Source organism: Gambusia affinis, linkage group LG08, assembly GCF_019740435.1.
Source record: "Gambusia affinis linkage group LG08, SWU_Gaff_1.0, whole genome shotgun sequence".
NCBI lineage: Eukaryota > Metazoa > Chordata > Actinopteri > Cyprinodontiformes > Poeciliidae > Gambusia > Gambusia affinis.
The window spans coordinates 25,435,463-25,462,245 of record NC_057875.1 but is presented as its reverse complement, the minus strand read 5'-3'; the positions used below and the strand labels follow the sequence as shown (position 1 = coordinate 25,462,245).

Here is a 26,783-nt window from a genome sequence, read left to right as displayed (position 1 = left end):
AGGGAGTAAGAAGAGTGGAAAAAAAGGAAAAGAAACGGGTTCCCGTTTGTAAGTTATTCATGTCTGTTGCTCCTTTGGGGAAAGACGACACATTCATATCATATGGGAACAACCCGTGGAGCTGCACAGCTAGCGTTGGCAATCCCAGACACACAAAATGGTGTTTAAATCTCATAAGAATTACAAAACCCTCAGTGTGATTCAGCTTATAAAATGTTTCTTTCCCAACTTTATTTTAAATTTGATAATCTTGCAACAAAAAGAAAAGATGAATCCGTTTCCTGATGTTCTGGAGTTTTTTTTTGTTTGTTTTTTATACATAAGGAGCTGAAGTGGCTTCAAGTAAAACCTCCGTCTGGAGCCTTTCCCATATGATCCGAATGCGTCCGTCGTCGTCCGAAGGGGGCAGAGTCAGAGTCAGCCTGGGGGCGGGGGTCAGAAGTACGGAACGACGGTCAGTTTGTACCACTTGACCGTCTCTTTGCTGAGGTCAAAGTCCTTGAGCCTGAGCGTGATGCCACCCAGGAAGTAGTTCTCGCGCAGCGACTCGGCGCTGAGCACGCTCAGCTGCAGCTCCCGCAGGCTGAGGGTTTCCTTGCTGTAGTTGCTGTACACCAGCTGGGGAGAGGAGACGAGCAGAAGTTAGAACAGAGACCATCCAAAAGGTCAGAGGAGGAGCTTCGTCCTCGAAGGCAGAGCTAGGTCCACCCACCCAGGCGTTTTGCACTTCTGAATAGTTGCCATGGAAATTAAAGGATTTCCCAAACATGCATGAAAACATCAAGGTGACGCTCCAGGTGTGATTTTAATGACTACCAAGATGAGGCGGTTGGTTTTCCAGCCATATCAAAATGGATGTATTTCACTAAACTGGAACGGAAACAGTTTTGTTCACATCATGCGACTCGTGTCGTGAACAAAACTGTTTCCGTTCCAGTTTAGTGAAATACATCCATTTCGATATGGCTGGAAAACCAACCGCCTCATCCAAGCACAAAAACGTAGCCGGATGTTACTGCTGGCAGAAACGCCAAAGAGGATGACAGGAAGCAGTTGGAGAATGTTTGTTTTTTTTCTTCCAGAAAATGTGCAGAAGCAGAGTTCTCATTGTTCATAAAAAAAAAGTCTGTCATTCAAACGTGGTGAATCTGTTAAATTGCTGACTAGAAGATAAAAAGGCTTGTCGCGCCAACGCTTGAATAAGACGCAAGCGTCTTCGCTGATGGTTGAAAGATGAGCACTAGAGCCATGTCTGAATTATGAATATATTTTAGCCTGAATAAGCTTATTTGTGATTAATTAAGATTTCTTATTTAGTGGAAACAATGCAATATTGCAAAATTGTGGGTTCTTTTTTACATTAGTAGAATATTGATAAAGTTTTGTGCATATTTGTAATGGAAACGCAGCTACTACGGTGTGCTTCCTCACCATCTCGTTGAAGGTGGGGTTCCTGGTTTTCCTGGAGATCTTTGTCTTGCGTTTTGAAGTCTTGTGAGGATCAGGAAGCAGGTAGGTTTTTACGTACGGGTTGGGATCCGTTCCGTCTTCAGAAACCTACAAAAAGTACGGAGGACAACACAGTTCAGATGTTCACATACAGTCACATTGATAAATGTTTTCTTAGTGGGGAGATGTTAACAGGGTTTCTGCATGCTGCACAGACTAAAATTTAAGACTTTTAAAGACCATTTTAAAACCATTGTGAATAAAATTTAAGACTTATAAAGTGACAATAGTACTGATAGGAAACTAAAACTGTGACATTTCTGGGGTCTTTTTTCATTACATTTAGCTAGCTAGCTATTTATTACGCTTTTTGCAGAAAAAGCTACCTAGCGTTTTTTGTGTACGGTAAGTGTAACTTTGTAAATTGGTTAGATGTTTTTGCCACAGGCTGATTTATTTTGCCAACCCATATAAGGTCTCTGAGATGGTAAAACACCACACATCAAACTCAGAAATATTACTGCAGGCACCTCAACACTGGGATATTCACACACCGGATGCCGCAAGAAAGAAAAGAAAATGCTTAGAAGATTATTGATTTTCAAAGTAGACAGACTAATGACGAAGAACAAAGCGTCGTATGGAAAGTGAAACCAGGCGAAAACGTCTGTGGAATTCCAGACATGTGAGGAAGAGGACCAGTTTTTACCAGGTGGATTGGGAGTGGTGTCTAAGCCCTCCGTTTTCTCATCCCGAGCAATTGGATGGAAGAAAGTGTAGATCAGGTCACACTATATATGGGAAAAAAAAAAAAAAGAAAAAAGAAAACGGTTTATATCTTGATAGTGGGGGATGGGGTGAGACAGAAAGTGAGGCTGTTCCTGTCAGCACCTGGGCCACTTCTGTGGAGCTCCTCATCAGGTTGTGGACGTAACTGTTGAGCTCCAGCTTCCTCTTGGCTGCCACCTCCTTAATGTGGGTGCGACCAAGAACCATCTTGTTTGGAAAACTGCAGAATAATAATAATAATAACATATATTTAAAATAAAATCATTAAATTCTGATGGTTAATTCTGCTAGATTTCATTACTAATCTTCCAAACAGAAGGAAGGCCTCTTTAAGGTAAGAGTTGGTCTAAACTTATATAGAGTTACATACAACTGAGGGGTTACAGCAAAACAAGTTTCGGCAAGTCAGATTCAAGTCTTCTTAAGGCGTTTTTTTTTTTTTTTTTTAATGCCACCTTGAATGAAATTTAAGACCAAAATTTATAAATTCATGGGATGGTTGGAAGAGTTGGCTCTTTTACAATCAAGCACAGCAACGACAACAACATTGTTAGTGTTTGTTTGTGGCTCTCGGCAGCAGCTTTGTGCTTTCCTCGCTGCATATACCACTGCCCTGTAGTGGCTGGCTTAAACGTTTTTTGAACAGAATTCACCTAGCCTTCTATGGGTTAAAAGAAAAATACCATCAGGTCTTTATCCCTCTCGACATCATTAATTGAAATTCATCACGACAACGATGAATCAAAATTCTTATGATAAGAAACTCTTCATGAGAAGTGATAGCCAGTTTAGAAAAGTTCAGAAAGAGAAACGTTTGGAGCCAGGATTACGGATAACAGCGACTAAAACGTTGGTTAAATGGCCTTTATGGACTCAGCTGAAGATTTTGGCCTATTTGAAGTCTGTGACGGTTGACATAAACCAATACTCTAATTGATCGTCTGACTTAAAACATCATCATCGTTTTTCTGTCTGGAAGCTACACTGAATGAGCCTGTGACTCAAAGGTGAAATGTTACCCCGGCAGCTTCCAGAGCGGGAACACAATGCTCAGTTTGTTGTGGAGCTCCTGAAACTCGTCGAACGTGCGGAAGACAAACTGAGCCTCGTTTTGGCCTTCCCTCATAATCCTCACCACGTAGGTCTGCCCAGACAGGACGGAAACACACAGCGGCTTTAAGACAGTCACCATACGACACGGAGCAGAGACGGCACCGAGCGGCGTCGGCTGGGGCTCACGTAGTGCTTGTCCGGGTTGTATCTCTTCTGGAAGGAGAAGATGGTGGCGTGGACGATGCGCCCGTCCTGCTTCATGGTGTACGTCTTGGGCGAGAAGGACAGGATGGGCTCGTCGTTGGCAGGAAGGCCGGAGAATCGTAACTGGGCGAGGTTGTGGATGAAGAAGTTGAATTTGGTGGCTATGCTTCCCAGGCTGGACTCGATCAGTCTGCGGTGAGGAGGAGAGAAGGCGGAGGAAACCAAGAGGATTTCAGACAGAGGTGAAAAATGACAACAAAAGCTCTTAAAATAACTAAAATTAACACTCCTAAAATATGTTTTCGTTCAAAAGATCTAGTTTTAGACCAATATGTGTTGAATGTTCTCTGTTGAAACAGAGGCCATTCAGTCACTGGGGTTGTGTTATAAGCCTGGCGGGCCACCAGGCTTTACTTATATTAATACTTGTATATTAGTACAAGTTAATGTACTGATAATGATGTAATAATACAAGTTCGTATTCTCAAAGACCAACACTTAACACTGGAACTGGAAGATATTCCAAATATCCAAAATAAAACAATGAAAAACAATAAATACAGCAGAAATAAAAGCCACACACAACCAAAATCAGAAATAAAATGGATTATCCAGGAAAATCGCCCTTCAAGAAAACTCATAGCTCACTTTAATTTCTCAAGCAATTTTTTGATTAATTGTTGATTAACTTGTGACAGGCTTATCAGTCTCTCTCGTAACTCTGTTGTGCCACCTGGTGGCGTGTGACATTATAGAAAATAATTCTTGTTGACCAACACTATCCACAGACTACTACTTCAAAGTATGAACATCTTACACTTTAAAGTATTTATTTTATTTGGAGGTTCGTTCTGCACCTGAGAGCAGGTTTCCGTGACTACCTCGTAAAGAAGATGGTGGCCTCAGCATCGGTGTTGTGAGGCTGCAGGGCGTCAAACACGTACTTCAGGTCCTGTGAGCCCGTCAGAACCGGCAGCCCCGATGACATCATCTGCAACAAACACAACTCATGTAAAGAGACAAAGACACCAAACGCGTAGCATGCAGTGTTTTTTATTTACTTTTTAAGCTATTGAACAATTTGATACTGGGTATATTCTTGCGTTGCCAGGGTGAATATTTTAAATTAAGTTTAAGTGTTCAATTTTGCTTCTTTCCCAACTTTAGCTAAAGATATTAGCCGGGGCTAATATCTGGAAGGAGAACGTTTCACGGCTAAAGATATTAGCCGGGGCTAATATCTGGAAGGAGAACGTTTCACGGCTAAAGATATTAGCCCGGGCTAATATCTTTAGCCGTGAAACGTCCCAGGATTTTAGCCATAGGTGCTTTGGCGACGCCTCACCAAGGACAGCAGATGGAGGAAAAGTCCGGAGTTCTTGCGGATGAGGTTGTAGGCTTGGCAGCACAGGTCTACGAACAGCTGGAAGCGGCTGGTGGGACGCTCCCCTCCGTTGATGACGTACGCCATGTCGGAGGTCAAAACAAATGGGGCTCGGTCCCTGATGAGACAGAAGGAAGGGAGGCATTAAAATGGGAGGAAGTAGCCGATTTATTTATTTATTCATTTCAAAAAGGTTTGTAAGTTCATCCTCCATATGTTTGTGAATTTTCCACAATTTCAATTTGATTTGCTCGATCTTAATTACTGGTTTTTTTTTATTGGATATCTGTGCCATTCTTTCTACCTCTCTTTCTCTACATTTCTGAAAAATAAAACAAAGTGGAGAAAGTTGCTTTTTTTTTTGTCTAAACAATAAATCATAAATGCTGACGAGGATTTTTTTTTAAACCATAAAAAGAGGACATAAAAAAAAGAGACATGTGAAAGTGCTAAGTGTGTGGATGTTGCCGTTAAGAAGCAGGTCATGCATGAAACATCTATTAATCATGCAACAGCAGCTTCTGCTACATTTCAAACTTGCTAACCTAAAAACCAGAAACGTAGCTGCTATGAGTGCTGGAGCATAGCTGCATAATTATCAGAGGTGGTTATAATAATTTGAAATAAAATAGTAAACTATATTATTAGTCTTTAAATGTGTTTTGAATGATAAAAAGTTACCAAAAGGTGATATAGATTTGCATAAATTGTCATTTTTCCTTTTTAAAAAAAAAAAAAATAGAAAACTAGTTTGAAACTGAACAAATTCATATTCTATGTGCTAATTTGGGATTCCCATTTAAATTTTATGGATGTTCTTGGAAAAGCACAGATGACACTTTTTCCTACCTTTGACCTCATCACCATATGGAGCGAAAACGCAAACCGTTTGGGTGAAATCAGCTGGTACATGACCTTTTATCCGCTCTGATAACACAGCAATAAATCCAAAACCACGACAGTCATCAACATCCTGTTCCACCCTTTACAGAAAAAAACTAAATCCCTCGATCACAGATAGCGAGCCAAAGCCCATCTTATCCGACAGGCAACAGCAACAATTTACAGCGACTTATCTGATAATTACCTTTTAAAGCTGCCAAACATCTGGGCGTGGCCCAGGAATTTGCCAAAGTCTATGTGAAACATGTGACCGGTGGAGCGCAGCATGATGTTGTCGTTGTGGCGATCACAGATGCCGAGGACGTAGGTCGCAACGCAGCAACCGGCGCAGGAGTAGATAAAGTTCTCAGATGCCTGCAAAGATTTTAAAAAATAAATAAATGTTTGAATATCAAAAAGGAAAATGTTTTAACCATGACTTTCACAAAAAACTGGCTAAATAACTTTAACCCAAAGAGAAATACATAAACTCAGAAAGTGGAACTACATTATGGCTTTAAAGCTTAGTTTGCCGAAATGATTAATCGGATCAATTGTGATTAATCGACAGCTGATTTAGTAATCGACTAATTGTTAACTGAGTACACAGACTCAAAAAGGCCAATAGTTAGTAAAAGACAAAACAGAGCGCACTAATTAGGTCAAAACTGCTCTAAAATATGCACATTTTACATCTGGCATTAAAAAAAAACAACCTTTCTTGTCTTTATATATGTTCTTCCTACAACTCCTTTGTAAAAGATAAATCTCATACTAAGCACCTTTTGCTGCCCAATAATTAATAAGTTGGTCAAAAAATGTATCATCAGATCAGCACTACTCTGTATTAATGTTAAATCAAGCAGAAAGGGCTGACGGTACATGTTGATGGTAGAAGTAGTTTTTGCTACAATTGATTCATTGTTTATTGCATGTTAAGGCAATATAATACTTATTTTCTTATTTAAACAGGGAATCGAAATATTTATTCACATTTTTGTATGCATCTCTAGTATTACACAAAAGAAGTGGTAAAATGAAAAACCCTGCAGAATGTGCCAGTTTTAAATCTGCTTAATCATCAGAATAATGTATTAGTAAAATAATCATGAGTTTAGTTTCACACTTTCTACTTTATAACAAAGTGAAACAGCTCTAATGTTGGAGGATTCCTTTCCATAAAAGGATGAATAAGTGAATGAAAGCATGCAGCAGTGAGTTCAGGAGGGAGTTTCTTTAATCTTCCTAAAGTTATTGTCAGCATTTCGTGTGCGTACCTTCTCATATTCATCCTCAGCAGGGTTGTACTTGCGCAGCCACTCAGCCAGAGGTTTGTCCTTAAAGGATCCGGTAACGCCATATTCTACTTGAATCTTTCTGAGGGTGTCAGAGAAAGGCACCAGCTCCACCATACCTAAAAAAACAAAACAAAACAAACAAAAAACAAGATATTTTTAAAAAAACAGCACAAGCAAATTAAGAGAGAGGCTTACAGGGGCTGGAAAAGCTACTGTTGACCTCAAAGATCACAATGTTTACGGTTTTCTCTAAAAGTGTGAGCACTTTGGTTGAAATCTGACACGCGTTACCTTTATCCCGGCTGGTGGAGATGCATTTGAAGTTGACAATGCGGAGGTCCAGCCCCTCCTGCAGCCAGATGCGGTCCATAATGCGAATCATCTGAAGAGCCAGCATGTCCTGCCTCAAGTCTTCTCCTACCTGATGCAGAGCAAACGAGAGGTCAAAAACAAAAACATTCTGATAATGATAACATTGTTGGACTTAATTTAAGCCACCAGGGGGCGCAGAGGTGAATGGAGAAGCCAGGAAAGCAGTTTGTTTCAAGTACTGCAGGATTTTGGTGACAGATACATGGCAGTGTTTAAAATCTAAACCAGTTTAAACTTCTCCAAAACTTTATATGACTTGTCTGTTGTTGTTCATGAAGCCGTTTGTCCATTTATGTTTTCCTTCACAGAACTGGACTTCTGAAGGCGCTTTGTTTCCATGGATTTATTTGGGTTTATCAGAATGAAAGGGTTTTCAATACAAATGTACAAAAACCATTTCAGAGTTTTGTCAGTAAATTCATTATTTATTTATTTTTCACTTCACAAATATGGAGCAAAGTGTTTTTAGCTATCAGACAAAACTACAATAAAACAAACTGAAACTTGCGGTGGTGGGCACGTTTCACTATTCCGCTAACAAGCTAATATCAAAGCAAGTTTTTTTGTTTAGCGCTCCAGCTAACTTTGAAACTGTTTAGCACACTAAGCTTCCCCTAAATGTTTTTTTGTGAAAACATTCTAGACAGCTAATTTGCTTGGCTGTTTCATAAACCTTTAGTTGAAAAAGGTTTGAAATCTGTGTTAAAAGTTTTGGTTCAATAGCTGGCTCTTATATCTATGTGGTTTACACAGTGGTTCCTCCAATAACTTTATTCCAAGCATGAAACATACAGGAACAAAATTAAACACAGACAGATATTAGAACAAGATATTAACTTAAATACTACATTTAAATGTATCGCAGAACATGTAGATTATAACATCAAAATTAAATTGCTACTCGACCGTTGTAGTCTTACAAATGGAGCTATAATGGGAACTGACATTAGTATGTTAGCTCCCACTAAATACCGTGGTGTTGTAGCGATTTAGCATTGGCGCAACAAATGTTTATGATTATTGCTTTAGGGTTAGCACAGCTAACCTTTTAGCTAGCGGTGCCCACCACTGGAAGCTTGCGTCTGAAACATAACAGCTTGCAAGGCGCTGTGAGCTGGCTGCATGGTAATAACGTTCCCTTGTTGGTGTGTTTGTGTATGAGTGTGTGTAGGCGGATAACGGACCTTAAACATAACATTGATTTCCTCTCCTAATGGATCTGCATTGACCAATGCCAGCTTAAGGGGAACTGCGTTGGAGTTGAAGAAAGAGCAGGCCTGCAAACAAGCAGAAGTATGTTTTCTAATGACTTCTCCAGGATAAACATGTTAAACATTATTAGAGAAAAGAGATTAAGTATTTTCATCACAGTCTTGAAAGAAGAACAGAGATCTAGATTTCAGTGAATGTTGATTTTTGTGCAATCGGTCATCCAGCAGAACATTTTGTCTACCTCAACATGTAAAAAAATAAATAAATAGACCGTTTAGCCAACACTATATAAATATGATTATGAAACAAAAGTCTCTGCACAAAAGTTTAGCTCAATAAATATCATCTTTTCTACATATTTATTTATATAAATCGATATATGAGAGAAAATAACCAAGTCTTTCACTCAACTGATTTAAAAATATTGTTAATGTATATTTTCATAAAAATGTATTTTGTAATTATTGAGAAAGGGGCAGGTTTATACAAGCTGTTTTCCTCTTCCTGCTCTCTCTTCACTGGTGTACAGTAAGCGTTATAAGAGAACATGTTTGTGAATCAACAACAATATTAGTTAAATCCAGTATCAAAGCCGATTGATATTGATAGTCAATGTGTTTTGGAGGAAAAGCCAGTCGTTTCATTACCTACCTTGACGTTTAGCTCCTTAGCTACCAGACTCGGGTTCAGGGGAAGTCGGCAGCTGTTTCTCTGGAAAAAGTTCTGAATGTTTTCAAGGCCTTCCTGCAGCGCCACCTGAACGCACACAGTGAGTAAATCTAAAAGGAATCGCCTATAACTTGATGCCATTTAACACACAGAGACACAAAAAAATAAAACAGACTAAAAATCAGACTGACCTGTCTGGTGGATCCCCCGGCCTGTCTGACCCTCTCGGCGACCGTTCCCAGCAGAGTGGCCAGGTGAGTCTGCTTTTCCAGCTCTGCCCTCAGTTTGCTGCCACAAAGACACAGCAAGGCACCCAGGACCTGCTCATAGCGCCGCCCCCAGGCAGAGTCCTGCACTGCATCTTTGAGTAGCCTGCAGAAACCAACATGAATCCACCATTCAAAGAAGCCCCAAAAAGAGGCTTCAAATTAAGCCTAATCAAACCAGAGTTTGGTAGTAACTAGTTACATTTGCTCAGTTTACTTCAGCTGTACTTTATACTTTTACATGAGTACTTTTATTATGAAGTATGGCTACTCTTACTGGAGTAAAACTTCTGGATCCTCTACTCACTGTGAGTAACTTCACTGAATGACCAGCAGAGATGTTTTAACCAACAGTTCACCACAGACAGACACACACCTGCAATTTCTGCTACAGCTTCATCAGTTTTATGTTGAAAGAACTAGTTTTGGAAAATGTTTTGCAATTATATTATTCATATTAATTATTTTGATTTTGATTTCTGAAATACTAACATTTCCACGTAATGTGTTGACGGAGGTTTTAAATATCAAATGACATGACTGATGTTTCTATCAGTATATGATTAGACTGTTCTATTCTTATTCGAGTCCTTTCTTGGACCGCTGCTTTTTAATTTTACCAGAGTAAAAATATGTTGAAGTATTGATTACTTTAGTACAACTTTTGAACCCTCTACCCCTTTCTGGTTAAGACCTGGTGCAACTCAGTGTTTCTGCAGACTCACCAGTACAGGTAGTGGGCAATGTTGATGTTTCCTTGAGCTCTGGATAGCAGGAACAGGACCAGGGCGTTGTTTAGGTGACACTCAAATTTAATTGCCTTAAGGAGAGCCCAAAATTAAAAATTGTGCCTAAAAACTTTAGGAAATCAATTAAAAAACATAAATTGCTCTACCGTGTGCAGAGTACAGCGTGTTTTATGAGCTCTACCTGAACTAGCTGTGGCAGGTAGTCGGCGAGTTCGTCATCACTGCTCTTCTCAATCCAGCTAACAGCCACACTTCTCACTTCAGTATCTGCAAACCTACATAAACACGCGTAAAACACGCAACACATTTAACGTTTTCAGTTTGAAACTTGACTGCATCCACAAAAGCAGAATCATGAGCAGCTTTTCCATTAACCGTAAAAATTGCTCAAATAGAAACGACGAGAAAATAAATTTGTGTAATGGAAGCACGACAATTTCGAAAGGAGTCATGTTTTCTTTGAAAAATATTCTTGCGCTACGATGAGGTGCTTTTTTCTGCTGTACCAAAACACTTTTCTCGCATCGCAGGAATCTCGCGATGAAACGCCGGATGTTACTAAAGGCGAAAGCAACAAAGATGATGACAGGAAGTGGCATCTGGGTCCACCAGACGTCTGGTTGCACAGTTCATTAAAAGTTGTGTCACGCCAAAGCGTTGAATCCATAACTCTTCAGCACATAACTGCTCACAAAGAGGCGGGGCTTGTTCTGAATAAAACACCGATGTCTTCTCTGTTTGGCTGGTTGATGATGAGCGCTAGCATCATGACTGAATTACCAAAAAACCTCATGTAACTGTCTACATCCGTCGCCGACATGATTTTTAATAACCTATGTTAAATAACATAATTAATATGTGATTTCAATTTAATAGAAATGCAGCAATTTTCCAACATCAGTGGAATCTAGACAAAGATTTTTGCACATTTTAATGAAAATGCAGCTGCATTTTCATTAAAACACCTTCTTGTTCTACAAAAATAAAAACAAGGGCATTCTAGGAATGTGTTTTATAGTGCCTACTTTGAGTCCAGTAACTCTAGTGCAGTGACTAGGGGCAGTGAGGGCCAGCGGTGCAGCAGGGAGTGGATGTGAGCCATGCTGGCCCAGTCCCAGCTGGGCGCGCTGGCCAGCACCTTGGGGAGGCTGCTGGGGTGATACCGACGGCAGTGGAGCCGGTGGTCCCACAGGACCTGGTGGTCAGAGCGCTTCAACCTGCAGGAGGAAACAAATCACTTTGCATTTAAATAACCGATTCAGAACGTTGCAGCATTTACAATTTTAGGTTTAAAATAAAAAGTGGCAAGTGTGAAATCATGAGACACATTTAAAAATAAATAAATAAATAAATGAATCACACCACATAAAAACAGATAATGGTAAATCTGTTGCTTTGAATTAAATCTAATGCTTTGAATTATATTTTATTTTAACTGGAAGTTGAATTACTTTTGTAAATAGATAAACAGAAGTCACCTGTATTTATTTCTGTACATGTGTAGCATTCTGCTCGAGAACGTCGGTGCTGAAATTACTCCATCTGCCTTAGCAGACAGGTATTTAAAGCAGCAACTGAGACTGAGAACTATTTGGTTATTATTTCTCTGATACACAAATGGACCCCAGACTTGGTAACCTTGATCAAAATTACTCATTTTGTCAATAACTATTAATAGTTATTCATAGCCATACCAAATCCTTTTTGTTGTACAATTTCTCAAAAACATTCAAAGAACGCCACACACAATTTAAAGTGGCAGAATTATGCATTTTCTAGGCCATCTTGTAGCGCAGTCAAATAACTGTTACCTTCAGTTGCTGTAAAATGCGTTATTTATCAATTATGACGTAAAAGAAATGTGCATAACTTGGTGACTTTAAAAAGCTCCTGCTCTTTTTGAAACTCCGCCTTCAGGAAGCCATCACGAGCTCAGCAGCAGCTTATCTGATGCTCACTTCCACCAGTTGTTTGCTAATTGCTGCTGGCTAGTCTAGAGGAGCTGAGTGGACGAGGGCTGCCCTGTGAGCCAGTAGCTTGCAAACTGCATCCCCAAGAAGGAGCTGAGCCTCCAAGGCGGTGCTGCACAGCTGAATGGTTGCCATGGAGATTAAATAATTTCTCAAACATGCATGAAAGAGTCAAGGCAACAATGGAGGCATGTTTTAGATGAGGGACTAACATTATAACATGACATAAAGCTAAGAAAAACCTTGATTTTAGATTATACTGCCCCTTTAATGGTATCTTCAGGCCTCACATGTTAACAACATCCCAAAAAAAAAAAAGATTCTTTTACCCAAAATTGGAGGCTCGGCTGCAGATTTTCTCCAGCTTCCGCCTCAGGTCCGGGTCCAGCTCTTCCAGTGTGTGGGGCTCGGGGCTGGAGTCCTCCTTAGGTCCAACATATAAAACATCCACCCCCGATTTGGGGAAGTCCACCTGAGAGACAAGACCAGAACTGGGATCAGTTTATGCTCTCAGTGGAAACCAACTGAATAACATAAAAATAAAAAGATCCTTGCTGGATCTACTGGTTTTGAATTATTGTCACGTTTCAAAGTCCAATTCTGCTTCAGCTCTCATTTTTAGAAGTTGGCTCACATTTTCCTCAAACATCTTCTGGTGAACGCTAAATGGCACTGTGGATGACATTACCTGCCCCATGTATCACATTTGGTATGAGGTGGTTTTTAATTGGTCACTGTATTTGATTTATGACAAACTCAGGCTCTCTATTTTTTAAGACCATGATGAACTAAATTTAAGACCTGTATTGTGACAACAACAACAACAACAAAAAGAAGAAAATCACAAAAAACAAAATTGGATATTTTATTTGTGAGCTCTTTTGAACAGAACAAATGAACATTTACCTATGAAAGATGTGAAAAGGGCTGGCTAGCTAGTTAGCAAGAGTACATTAGCAGCTAATTAGCAGTAGCCTCAAACTTACTTAAACATTCATGTTACAGAAAAGTGCCAAGAGAAGAATAAATTAATAGAATGTGATAAAATAGTCCAGCTAGAGCAAATTTAAGGCCTGTGACTAATATATTTCAGGCAAACCTACATTTCAAGACATTATAAGGCCTTAATTTCAGACGCATGAATTTAAGATTTTTTAAGGATGTGTGGAAACCCTGAAAACATGTCCTCTGTTAAGCTGTCCAGATAATTAAACTTTTGATTAATCTGTTCAACATCATACTTCCAGAAGTTCAGGAGTTTGTCTATATTTTCTCTGGTAAACTTGAAGAGCAAATGTTTCATCACTGTGATGTGCCTGTGTGTAATTCTAGCCATTTAAAGTGGAAATAAATATGAATCTGTCCTGAGAACTATATTTTACTGAATTAAAAAAAAAAGTACTGCCTTTGTTTACCTATATAACTCGAACGTCTCAGAAGTGTTTATATAAAACATTAACAATATGTTGGAAAAACACTCAGGCTGTAATAATTTTCCCACAAGCCTGTATCTGATAATGCCATCAAACTGACCTGTAATATGATCCTTTCTGCAGGAACCCTCTTGCGGCTACCTGCAGCACCAGCAGCGCCAGCGGCTCCTTGAGCAGACGTCCATAGACACAAGAACCTCGTGTCTCGTGCAAGAACTCTGTTAAACACAGAAGTTAACATAAGCTAAAAAAAAAACAAAAAAAAAAAAAACAACCCTCCAAGATAATTTAATCTTAATGGTGAAAAGATACATTCTCTATTTAAACCCCTTAAAGGAAGTGAGATCATTCCTTCTCCTCACCGTCTGAAGTCAAACAGGGGCATAGAGACTTTGCCTAAAAACTCTGGGGCTTTCCGCTGTTTGTTGGAATCTGGCGAGCCACTGGCGTTCTGGTTCAGAACCCCAAACAGACTCAGACTCAGCGTGGACTCCAGAGGGAGCACGGCTACGGCGATGGGGAAAATGATCCTAGGAAGGACAAGGTGGTGACATTAAAAAGCAAAAGGACCGCAGTAGGTCAGTGAAAACCGAAGAACATAAGGGGGGACTTACAGTTCATCCCATTTGATGTGATAGAAAAAGCTTTTATATGTGCCCACTCTCTTGGAATGGACCGGCTTGAACAGGTTCTTCCCATTGTGGGTGAGGGAGCACATCAGGAAGTACTTCTCATAGCTGGAACGAGACAACAAGCAATGCTGGTGTGAAATATTCCATCTATGACTAACCACCATGTCGAAGCGGTTGAATCAACTAAAAGGTTTTGATAGAAAGATGTTTTGTCTCATTGATGACAGCAGCAGGTTGCTGGGGAAAAAAAGGCCAAGAAAGAACTCCTTCAGGGCGATATTTTCAAAGTGAAGCTTAGAAACATTTTAATGGAGTGCGCTGCTCAAAGGGAACTTGGAGAGATATTGTACCCGCCCACTTAGACCAGAGTGGTTTAATCAGACTAATTTTAACCAGCAGAACTCCCCTGTGCCTGAATATGCCAATTCTCTACAGCATTAGGGACGATGGCGCATTTGAAGAAAGAGAGGATTCAGATTATGAGTTGAACAACAACAACATGCTGGTTTTTTGTGGGGTTTTTTGTTTTGTTTTGTTTTTTTAAAGAAATTGATTCTAGGGAGATACTGCTTTTCTCAACATTTGGACAGTTTCTCAGAGACCAAAGGGACAAAAACAGCTTTGACTTCCTCATGAAAAACCATTTTATCTGTTGTTTTTCTTCCAAGTAGGCAGTGTACATCCCACAGCATTATCACCATCTTAAAACAAATATAGGATTTGATTGATTCATTCCAGACATTAACACTAGGATGAATCTTTGCATTCATACATGTAAATATACATACACGCATACACATACGCATACTCACACACACAATAGAACATATGTTAAAAGAAACTCAGTATGGACACATCTATCCATACATACCCACCCATCTAGGTATGTATACATAACAGAGAGGATATGATGGGGTAGGGTTGTTGAGACTTAAAGATTATCACAATATTTTATTGTAATACTGATCAACGATGAAAAGATAAGAAATATGAATAACTTCTTTTTTTATTGTGTTTTACTGTATGACTGCGACAACGTGTCACAGCAATTATAGTCCCACAAAAACAAATATTGCTCTTGAAAAACATTCCTATTTGTAATACACTTTTCAGCAGTCACACCAAGTCTAATTTATATCTTAAAACTGAATATCGTAACTGCATTTAATCATACTTTCAAAAGTATTAATATTTATAGGTCCTTCCATTGAACAAATAGTTGAGAAGATATTAAAACTGTTTGTCTCAATAATACTGGCTGCTTCGAGTGTTTTAAATATAATTTTGTGGAATTTATCATGACAAAGATAAATCAAAATTACTATCACGATAAGAAAGTTATCACGATAAACGATACAATAAATGACCTCTTCTAGTTAAGACTGATGAACCAGACTGAAGCCTTTTGTCACACAGTCTCTGGTAGAGACAGACACTCGAGAAAAGAGAAGAAGTCATACAAATGAAAATTATCACACTCGTTTTAATTTATCACGTGATTAATTGATTTATCGCCTAATGTGACAGGGCTAGCACCTCTAATCATAATCTTTATTTATTAGAAACGGCTTGAATAATCATCCACTGTGAAGTATTTCCCTGCACCGTGAAATACACCCGGTCTACATCTCACACAGGCCGCAGCTGTGTGAGATGTGGCCTGATTAATCCCCAGAGGATAAACAGGCAGTAAGCGCTTCTGTCTGTATACACTTCAATTCCAACAGCCTGCACTGTAACTTTAACTCTGCACCGTCTTAACTAACAGAAAATATTAATATTTCCAGATGCGATGCAATAACATCCAAGATGAAGTGTTCTGGTTTCCACGGGTCCAAAAATAAACTCGCTTTAATTAGTGACAGATCCCCACATGCGACCGTGGAGGAGAGAAGGAAAAAAAAAAAAAAGCACGCAGGAGGAAATCAGATGCACGTTTACGCCACAACAAGCTTGCTCCGCTGCTCCGTGCCATCTGCGCTGGCAGCTCCCTCGCTACTCGCAAGCTGGCAATGTGGCGCGGTGAACAGATGGATGACACACGAGCCACAACAATGCTAAACACTTCAACCTCAGTAAGGCGCCGTTATAGCAGCACCACAACAGATACGAGCTGTTGCTGCTGCTCGGCCGCACGGGGGGGAGAGAGGAGAGAGTTAGTGTCCCGCTCTGGCTTGAAAAGAGCTGATTTTTTTTTTTTTTTTTTACACATTTTGGAATGGTTGTCACAGGAAGCAAATATGCGGCCATATTTGCTTCCTGCCTTAAAATAGTTTTAAGAGGCTGCTGCGCGCTCGAGTTGTAGCAGTTTATCTTTTAATGAAAGCAACTGACAGCTAAGAAGCAAATGACAGAAATGACAGCAGAAGATGATGAAATAGTTTTTAAAAAAACCCAAACTTTACCATTTCTTTAAAGTGATTCCATTAAAATAGTTACTGCTCCCACAATTCCTGTTATTTAATATTAAGTTGTCTAAGTCTCAACTGAGCTTTTTACGAATAAAGGGGAAGAAATCTTTTATTTTTCGGAACTACAGCGAGATCCTTGTCACTGATCCTGGTCACTGCTGTGAAACAGAGCAGTGAATGGAAAATTTGGATCAGATCTGCTTCACACACGCACACACACACACTCAGGAGACAACAGATCAGGTCTGGCGTGAAACGAGACACTAGCATGGAAAAATAAGACACAAGGAGCAACACCAGATCTGTTTGTGGAGTAAAAGAGACCCAGGTATGCTGCTGTGAAGGCACAGCTCGACAGAACAGGCAGTAATTTTATAGCATCACTGCAACAAAACATGGAGCTTTCTACCAAATGCTCACCAACTAAATCATTTACAAGCCTAAATATTTTACTGAAACTTCTGTCATTTGCTGCTCATTTCTTCTTTTGTGGTAGGGCTGGACGATATGATAAAAAAATATATCACATTATAAGCGTTGCATTAATAATTAGCGATTTTCTTTTGTTTCAGATAAATGAAATAATGCCAAACTGGTGGCAGGACCTTTCCTTTATTCACAGTTTTCTCTCCACACCGTTTTCTTTTTTTTTTTTTTTTTTTTTTGAAGCAGTTATGGAGCAAAACCTGAATCTGCTTCTGCGCAGGTTACTTCATAGGTTGTTGCTAGGTAACCAATGAAGATATCGGCGTGTGATCCAAACCTTTGACCAATAGAAAAGTGTCAGGCGAAAAATAAACTACACAGAACATATTAGGTTAAAAACTCCTGCTGTCTGAAAATTTAAGACCTGTGATTAACCATTTAAGGCCAGCCTGCCTTTTTTGAAGTGAAGTTAAGCCATTTTAAGAACTTCATTTTAGATACACAAATGTAAGATTTTTTAAGGATGCACGGACACCCTCATTTAATCACCGTTCACCCAAAATAAAGGACCTCGATGTGTCGGTGCACCCCTCATTTATATATCAAGGCCATGCGAGTTTTAGCACTTATGTTTGCCTTGATCCTATTCAGCGTTGCTGCTGTGTGTTTTACCTGCTGACCCAGTGGCCTGGGATGCCATGCAGCGCAAACAGAGTGAACTGAAGGTGGTCTGTGGTGCCAGAAGCTTCTTTGCTGCCCCTCCCCTCTCCGGCGCCACCATCGTCCACAGACTGGGCCGAGGTGGATAAGCTGAAGGACGGCGACGGCGGGCAGAAGGAGCGCAGGTAGAGCTTGACCAGGTCATAGACGGCCTTCGTTAGTAAGGCCATGCTCTCCTCCACAGGACTGGAGCCACCTGTTGATCAGGGCCGGGATCGTGTCAGTGCGAGAATTTAATCACATATGGATAAAAACGTAAAAGATGATAGGCCTTGCAAAAGTATTTATATGCCTTTAGCTTTAGTGGGTTTTTTTTCCATATCTCAGGCTGATTATTAAGTGTTCAGGAGTTTTAATAAATCAAAGCATGAGATTAAAGATTTAAAACATGTGAAAACATGATGAAATAAACGTCATTATTGTAATGAGACAAAAAAAAGGCTCAAAAATTATGATTTTGTTTGTGCAAGGCTAAGTATGTAAAATTTTACTGGAATGACTGATAAGCAGATGAAGGTTATGTGTGACTGTATGTATGCATATAACTTACTAGTTGATGACTGACCAGGTGATGTTGACCCCAACTAGAAAGCAATGCATGCTGGTCTTAGAAAATGACATGAACTCATCTCAACACCAACCAACCACCAAATGTGTTGGCGCATGCGCCGACAGGGAGCCCACCTTGGGCGAGCGCGCCCTGGCTAGATTGACAGAGTGGCGGAGTCTCTTGATGGCTTCTGTGACGGACTGCGTCTCCACCTCGACCAGGGCGCAGCACAGGTTCTTCACGGTCTGCACCACCCGCTCCACGGTCTTGTACTGGTTACTCTGGGCACAAAAGATGGAGCAAAAAAAAAAAAAAGGAAGGTGTAAATCGGTTTCCTGTTCTGATTCAAAAGGAGCTTTAAAATAAGCAAGTTTGGAGAAAAAAAAAAACAAACCCAACCCAGCAGGATTTATTTTGGCTCATTTAAAAAAATATATGTTCTAACTACTCCACTTCTTCCTTTCCTGGTGTTTTTATACAATATAAAGTTCTAAAAATGAATATTTATGGTTATCCATTTTTCTCTCTGGTTTCAGACGCTGTGCTACTGGAAGGACTTTTTGCTATTTTTTATTTTAGACGATTACAATGTAAAACCGTGGCTAAAAGGTGACGTTTTTACAACTGGGAGAAGCTGGTTAACATCTAGAAAGCTAAAATAATGTCTAAACTAACACAGAACAGAACTCAAAGAGCAGGGAGCGAAGGAGGAAGTTCAAACTACCAATGATATCCCCTACGCCAACGTCTCTCTGCTCAGCTTTCACAGCATTTAGTTTCCCTTTGGCATAAATAAAAGTACTTTAGATCTGAATTCAATAAGGAAAATCCTGCTATTCTGTTTCATAATGTTTTGTGGGAAAAAACAAGTTTCGCTTCAGACTCAAACAGGGACGACATGTACCTCATTTTCTAAGCAGATGTTGACCTGATTGTGGTATCCCTCCAAATAGTCAGCAAGACTTTGTCTGCAAAAAGACAAAGGTGATTAACTTTAACCAGCTCTACACATTTACTTCCCGACCAACGAGTGACTCTTACCGGGTGACGTTCTCCCTAAAAGGCCTATCAACATGGCCGAGATATTTGTCAAGGTCGAGTCGAGAACCGTCATCTTCTGCCTACGGTGAGAGAAAATAAATATTAAATCACAGATAATTAGGGTCGTAATTTCACTAAAATGTATGTTGGCAGTTTATCAATGGGACGGGTTTGTAACTATCTTAACTTAACTTGTGTAAAGTAACTTACGCTTCGCGCCAGGTCCCTCCTCATGGTTGAGTGAGAGAGCAGCTGTAAGGTGATCTCGTTCTCCCACTTCCGGCAGTTCTGGATGTACTCATGGCTGCCTAGGCTGTGTTTACTGTGGCACAGGGTGGCAGATACCCAGTGTTGGAGAAAACACAATCTTAGAGATACAAAGTAACAATATGGATTGACTAACAAGAGGAACAGAGTCAGCTACGTTAGCTTGGCTCATCTCCACTGTGACGTCGTTTGACTAGACTGTAGAAAAGCTTCAATATTAGATTTTCCTGTTATGGACATGAATTAAATTACACCTTCAAGGGAAAAAAAAAAATCCAAACCAGAGTATAGTTTCTCTTTGAACTTCACTTTCAAAAAGTTAAGAAATGAAGTATGTCCTGAGTACACTCCGAGTAACCCTGCTGGGTTTCCATTACAAATCTGTGCAAAATTTTGACAAAGTTACACTAATGTAAAACAAACAAAAAAAAAAACTATTTCACAATTGGAGTGTTTCCATTAAATCTGAAATGTAATTAAAATCACACGTGAATAAGTTTGTTCATGTGATAAGTCACCAAAAAATGTGCCGTGCAATCATCCTCCAACAGCTTCCTGTCTTCACCATTTCTGCCAGAAGTAACATCCGGTTGTTAATCACGTGGATTGTGAAATGTAAAAGAAAAAGGTGCGTCCATTGAAGTCTTGAGAAATATTTCGATATGGCAGAAAGGCCACCTCATCCTAGCGCAGAAACATTTGATCAAAAAACGCAAAAATGTTTTATCGGAATTGACGAGTTTTCGTTAGGCAAGTTTATTTTCGCAACTCCAATCTGCGTCGCGCCAGCTGTGAGATACCAGAACTTGATAATTTTTTGGCTGATCAATGACTTTGAGAATCGTACAACTTTTTTTAAAAACAAAATGTGAGAATTTTAAATACTATTAGGCATTAGGTCACCCTTAGAATTAGACAGGCAGGGAAACTGCAACATATAGAGAGATCTTATGCTGCTTTCAGCAGTTCTCAAATAATATACAAAAAGGGTTGATTGTAATTATTAAAAGCTAAAGAAATTGTTTGTTAAAGCACACCGGTCTTTCCTTCATGAGGGCATCGGATGACATGTTGGGAACCAGTATGAGCTCAGGAATTCTGATCTAGAAACCACGTTAAACGCAACTTCAAGTGTTTTCCTGTTCCCAGTTTGAAAACCAAATGGATTTGCTGGTTGATATGATCTGTGACTAGACTAACTGCGTTAACTAAAAAGCTTAGATTAACAATGTTTCTGGTTGCGTTTCACTTTTCACTTTCAAACACGCGTACATCTAAAGAGACTACCGTACTCCGTGTTTGTGTCAGAAACATAAGGTACAGGTTGCCCGACTAAGCTTTACATCCAAGACGGACATTTTGGATTTGGAGGCGAGACACCTCAAACTTTCCTACTTTGAATGTTAACTTCTAGGGAGCTTTTGCATAATATTTCCAAATTTGAAAATGTTCCAACTTCAGAGGAAACATGGACCCTATCCATAAACCCAAGTTGCATTTCCAATAGAAAGGATGTTTCTTATGTTGGTTTTTAATGACAACAACCACCTGACGAAGTCCAAGGTTCTCTTTTACTACGGTTTTAAAACGTCTTTCAAGACTGTACTGAGGAGATAAGTGTTGGAAACAGTTTGAGAATCACCGTTATCCATTGAAAACAGATTCCTATAGAGAAATCTAAACTAAAATAAAATGGAATCCATGCTTTACCAACAAATATAGTTAAACTCTCCTCTTGTCTCATCTCCACGAACCGAACATTGTATATTGTCTCATCTCATGAGCCAGACTGCATTCCTACTCACTACATTATTTACTCAGAAATCTATATAAAGTGCAAAGACCAAAACAATGTTGAGAGAATTAGTGTTATAACGATTGACATTTAAATAATAATTAAGTAGCTGAAAATGGCTGAAGAAACCTGAAACATCTTATTTGTAGGTCTTCTTTAAGGTTTCGTGATAATTGTTGCTAATAGTATTAATGTAATGTTTGCAGCATTCAACATTGAACATAGTTCAGTGGACTGTGGTCTCTAAGTGCTGGTAAGGAGAGCAGCAGTTCCCATGAAATTCATATTTTAAGCATTGGAGGAAGTTAAAAGAAGAAATATAAAAACATCCACCATTCCTATTTGTGTAGGACGTGGGGGGATGCCGAGATAAGAGCAACACAGTAAGAGAAAGACGGGGAAAAAAAAAAAAGAAAAAAGAGAGGAGGACATAAGAAAAACAAACAAAGGTTCCTTAAATCTCCCTGGGAAGAGAAAGCTTTCTTGGGCTGCCGGATGAGTTACGGTTTCGCAAATACTCACTTCTGCAGCACTTCCTCCCGCCCGCACACTTTGAGCACATAGCTGGAGAAGTCCACTTGATCCAGGTCATCGTGAACCCAGCAGAGAGTCTGACTGATCAGCAGCTCCACTGGAGAACTCACTGCAGAGGGAAAACAGGAATCCACATAAAGAGAGCAGGACGGGGGCAACATACGGATATCTCAACATCATTGTACTGTACCAATACTGCAAAGGACAGTTTGAACCGCAATAAATATCACCCGTTAATTTTAAGATTGGCTGATATATATTTGTTGAAGCTTGTTTAATACAGTCCAAAATGTTTTTAGAGGGTATTAAGAAGCTCTGGTAACGTCAGCAAAAAGGTACAACCACATTTTAGGAATGCACTGATCCACTTTTTTCCACTAACGATACCGATAACTGAGGTTTGGTATCAGCTGATACCGATCCGATGCAGAAAAACAATGTTGAGTTGACTTAAATATATCTTAAATTTCTTTCTTTTGTTTTTTTTTTTAAACAGAGACAAAAATGATTTACACATTTATTTGCTAACTCTGCACTAATACAGCACACTTAAATACACCAATAGCTTCACAAGTCTGGTTAAACATGTAAAAATAACTCTAATTTGTTTAGTCAGTGGAATTAAGAGTAAAACAGCCAATGAAACATAAATAGAGAAACTGAAACAGACAAATCAGTTTAATTCTAGGATTTGTAGCTTGAGGGATGTGATGGTTTATTATTTATTTTGCATTATATTTAGAATTTGGAAGACGGTTTATTTTTGACCATGGTAGCCACCCTATTGTTTTTCTCAGTTTGTGATTGATTTTATATTGCCTAATACACTCCTAAATGCACTGACTGAACAAATTCAAGCTGTTTTTACATGTGGCGTAGCTTGTGAAGCTATTGGTGTATTTAAATGTTCTGTACTGTTGCAGAGTTATCAAATTAATTTGTAATTCAGAACATTTATGTCTGTTTATTTGTTTTTTTTTTAAATAAAACATTTTAAGTCAATGCAGCACTGTTTTTCTGTATCAGAAAGACATCTGATGCTAAACCTCAGATATGGGTATCGGCAGTGAAAAAAGTGAATCGGTGCATCCTCAACCACCTCTCCCAGTTTTGAATTTCAAATCAGGTTTGATTGAACAAGTACTTTCAATTAAAAACAACTAGGATCTGTGATAAACAGACATTTCACCAGAACACTTGTAATCACACTGACTGGGAGGAATGAGAGGTCAGTGACCATCCTGGGTGCAGCAATGTAAACCGACACGCTTGCAGATTACTCTGCAGCCAATCCACTTCGTTAGACGTGGAGCGCACACAGACACGGCAAAGAGAGAAAGAGAGATGGAAGCATTTCGGCTCTGGACTCGGAATCGACGAGCAGCGGAGACCACCTCTGGCTCCAGCAACAACAGAACGCCACCCTTCAGAGGAATGGTGCTGCCAACACCGCTCCTGCGACGTAAGGCCGTGCCCTGCCTAGAGTTCACAGAGGAGTGTTTTTGTGATTTAGCGAGAAATTTTCCGTCTCTCATTGTGTCAATTTTTCACACATGGGAGCTAGGAAACGGCACTGGCTGAGTCACAAAGGAAAGAACATTTTAACATAAATGAAAACAAAAATAAAAAACAATACATTGGCTAAATCAGGAGTAATTTATTCCACAGATTGTGGAATAAATCAACCACAGTAGCTGTTTAATAACCAATGAAATAACTGGCTTGATGGAGTTCAGATCCAGTTTCTTGAGGCAGCTAATGAGAGGGCAAGTGAAGCCAGAAGTCACTTGGCACTTTGTAAATCTACAAGGCAAACATTGTAAAGATGTGAAAAGGCAAAGCAAACAAAGATTTCTGCTTATGGAACAGCTCCTACAACCAAACACAGATGTTCAGACAGATGGAGGCAAACCTGAGCTGAAGGACCACAATAACCAATAGCAAATATATACATAAAGTACAAGAGTTTCAAGTAAGATTCCTGATTGGGGGTGCGTCACTCTTAAAGTATGAATACACAGGTTTTGCAATATTTCATATATGATGTGATTTAAGCTTCATGTAAGTCTTAATTACAGTCTGAGCAAATTCACATGGCGGAAAGAAGCTTGGTTTGCCACATACTTATGTTTCATACAAGAGCAATTTCACAACTTGTGCTGCCAACCTCTAACTTGGAGTATCTCACAGTTGTACGTGAGTAAGAGAATCAGTACTTCAACATATTTTTACTCAAATAGAAGTAAAAAGCTGCTGTACAAGGAATCACTCCAGAATATAACAACAGATCTTTATTTATGTTGCAGTATGGCCACGGTATAGCAGAGGGCGCCACTGGTAATCCTTAAGCAGGGGCAGTTGATACAAAAATAAAGATGGGGGAAGGATCCCAGAACAGGAGAGGAAAAACAGCCCTGTGCCTTTCTGTCCTACAAATGGCATAACAGGATCAGTAGATGGAAAATAACAAAACAGTAAAGCTTACGTACACACAAAAAGACTCACTGTAACATGAACTGCAGGTTTGTCTCATGTACTTTAGTTAAAACACGTTTTTCATTCTTTAAAGTCACTCACCCAGAGTAGAGTCTCCAGAAATCCTAATCGATTAAGAGTAGCACTACTTCAACTAAAACTACTATTTTTATTTATTTATGTTTTTTGCAAAAATATTTCCACGTTTTATTCATTCATAATTCAGTACCATGATGCAGCCCACACCCGTCTTCTACTTAGATCACCCCTGATATGTGAGTAAATACATATACAGAGCCTCCTATGGCATTTTTTTTTTCCCCCACCAGGGGGTCTTTTTGTGGGCTCTAGTGTCCCTTATATGACAGTAGGCTGACAGGAAGGGGGATGGAGACGGGGGAAGACATGCAGCAAACATTGGCCGGGTCCGGGAATTGAACCCGCGCCGGCCGCGTCGAGGACTGAAGGCCTCCAAATGTGGGTCGCACTATCCCCTACGCCACCACAGCACGATAAATAAGTCCATTAAGTCTTTTTTATAATAATACACAAAGCATTTAAATATTACATATCAGACAAAACTCCAGACTTGGAAATAAATTATTTTTTTCCCCCTTATAACATCAAGCTTTGTTTTGTAGCCCAAAGACGTTTCCTAGAAAAAATTACCAGTCGGTCTTTCCTGTTTTCATCTCAAGAACTTGGAGGAAACATGATAGTTGTGTCCTATTCCAAACATTGTTTTGTCTTCTCTATGAATTCACTTCATGCACTCAAGTTGTTTTTATGTGCAGCCGTACCAAACGTCCCACAAATCTTTCCTTAGCTTTACTGTCAGAAACTCATGTCTCCCGAATTTTCCAACTTCTCCTCGCTCTACACTCTTCTTCGTTTTATTGCCATGCTTTCTTCTTTCTTCTTCACTCTGTAGCCACAATGTGTAAAGAATCCTCAGAAGGCAGCAGCGTTTTACTTTCCAGCCCAAGAAGATATGCCCCCCAATTTTTTCTGCCAAACTTCCTAACAAAAAAAAACCCAGCAAAAACCCCACAAAGATCTTTAATTACCAGACCTAATTTGTTCTTAACCAGTAACTTAATATCTTAGTGTGAATAACCATCAGCGTCTGATTATATTTAGAAAAACGGGAGCGACTGGAAGCCGTTTGAAATATTACTACAATTCCAAGCAGAGAAGGAAACAGCTGCAGTAGTTAGAAAGGCGGTGAAACGAGAAATACAGAAGAAACAGTAAGAAAAAGGTCGGCCATTGTGAGAGGGAATCAACAACCTTTGTTGGATAACGTTCAGCTCCTTCCATTAAAGCCAGAACTGAAGCCCATTGTTTCTAAAAAAGATTTTTTGTCCTATCAAAGGAATCCAAACATCAACTATGTGGGCCAACACACTGCTGACAGAGAGAAACAAAAACAACACAACAAATAAAAAAAAAAAAAAAACAGGGAAGTCAGGAAGTGGATATCATGACGGGAAAGATGGAAATTTGCCTAGAAAATGACTGAGGTGATGATATTAAAACGACAAAAGAGAAGTAAACCCAGAGAGACGACTGGAATCCTGGAAGGAATGATTCAGGTGTTGACTGAGGAATGCAGTAAATACTACTCCTACGAGTTGTAGCTGGCTTATTCAGAGACTGAATGTCAAAATTAGAAAGTTTTTTTAATGCTAGGAATGCTTGCATAAGCTGGGAATTGTCTTCATTTCTTAAATTGCCCCCTTCTTGCATGTTTTCTGCAAAACAAGTGAAGGAACACAAGGAGATACTTAAGCAATAAACAGGCTAAGAGATACAGACCCATTTGTAACTGGTGTCACGATCTTCAGAAAGCGACGGAGTTCAAGACAACTCATTCTTTCATTTAGTTGATTTCACTGTAACATGGTAATTAGCTCCACAAATAGACAAGGCTGCAAACCAAACTTGTCCTTTTCTAGTAAGGACAAGTTACTCATTAAAAGGAAAAGGAAAGATGTCCTCATTAAAAGGACATCTTTCCTCATTAATGAGGAAAGATGCCGTCAATCCCAAGGACTGGCAACCCTCGGTGCAGTGAACACTTTAAGAAGATTAACTTTCATATACTTCACAAGTAAGATGCAGGGAGACGGTACGCGTCTTATCATTAGCAACCATGAAGAAAATGCCACACCATCATGTAGCCTAGCATGTACGATAAAA

The 26,783-nt window shown here is 39.5% G+C and overlaps 1 protein-coding gene across 1 annotated transcript in view; it reads right to left on the bottom strand.

Annotated features, from left to right (window-relative positions):
• Positions 1-290: 290 nt before the first annotated feature.
• The window catches only part of pik3c2a (phosphatidylinositol-4-phosphate 3-kinase, catalytic subunit type 2 alpha), a 46,872-nt gene continuing 20,379 nt past the window's right edge, over positions 291-26,783 (bottom strand). Inside the window, exons 6-33 of the mRNA XM_044124756.1 lie at positions 22,095-22,215; positions 19,721-19,832; positions 19,511-19,590; positions 19,374-19,437; positions 18,604-18,750; positions 18,470-18,503; positions 17,872-18,115; positions 14,345-14,467; positions 14,093-14,260; positions 13,831-13,948; positions 12,627-12,769; positions 11,353-11,544; positions 10,509-10,602; positions 10,304-10,398; positions 9,504-9,684; positions 9,295-9,399; positions 8,616-8,708; positions 7,351-7,480; positions 7,039-7,175; positions 5,967-6,136; positions 4,841-4,997; positions 4,377-4,486; positions 3,478-3,685; positions 3,258-3,382; positions 2,341-2,458; positions 1,899-2,240; positions 1,432-1,557; positions 291-618 (exon numbers count right to left, since the gene is read on the bottom strand). Of these exons, the coding sequence (XP_043980691.1) occupies positions 436-618; positions 1,432-1,557; positions 1,899-2,240; positions 2,341-2,458; positions 3,258-3,382; positions 3,478-3,685; positions 4,377-4,486; positions 4,841-4,997; positions 5,967-6,136; positions 7,039-7,175; positions 7,351-7,480; positions 8,616-8,708; positions 9,295-9,399; positions 9,504-9,684; positions 10,304-10,398; positions 10,509-10,602; positions 11,353-11,544; positions 12,627-12,769; positions 13,831-13,948; positions 14,093-14,260; positions 14,345-14,467; positions 17,872-18,115; positions 18,470-18,503; positions 18,604-18,750; positions 19,374-19,437; positions 19,511-19,590; positions 19,721-19,832; positions 22,095-22,215 (3,920 nt within the window). The 3' untranslated portion in view covers positions 291-435. The remainder of the gene's footprint in view (positions 619-1,431; positions 1,558-1,898; positions 2,241-2,340; positions 2,459-3,257; positions 3,383-3,477; positions 3,686-4,376; positions 4,487-4,840; positions 4,998-5,966; positions 6,137-7,038; positions 7,176-7,350; positions 7,481-8,615; positions 8,709-9,294; positions 9,400-9,503; positions 9,685-10,303; positions 10,399-10,508; positions 10,603-11,352; positions 11,545-12,626; positions 12,770-13,830; positions 13,949-14,092; positions 14,261-14,344; positions 14,468-17,871; positions 18,116-18,469; positions 18,504-18,603; positions 18,751-19,373; positions 19,438-19,510; positions 19,591-19,720; positions 19,833-22,094; positions 22,216-26,783) is intronic.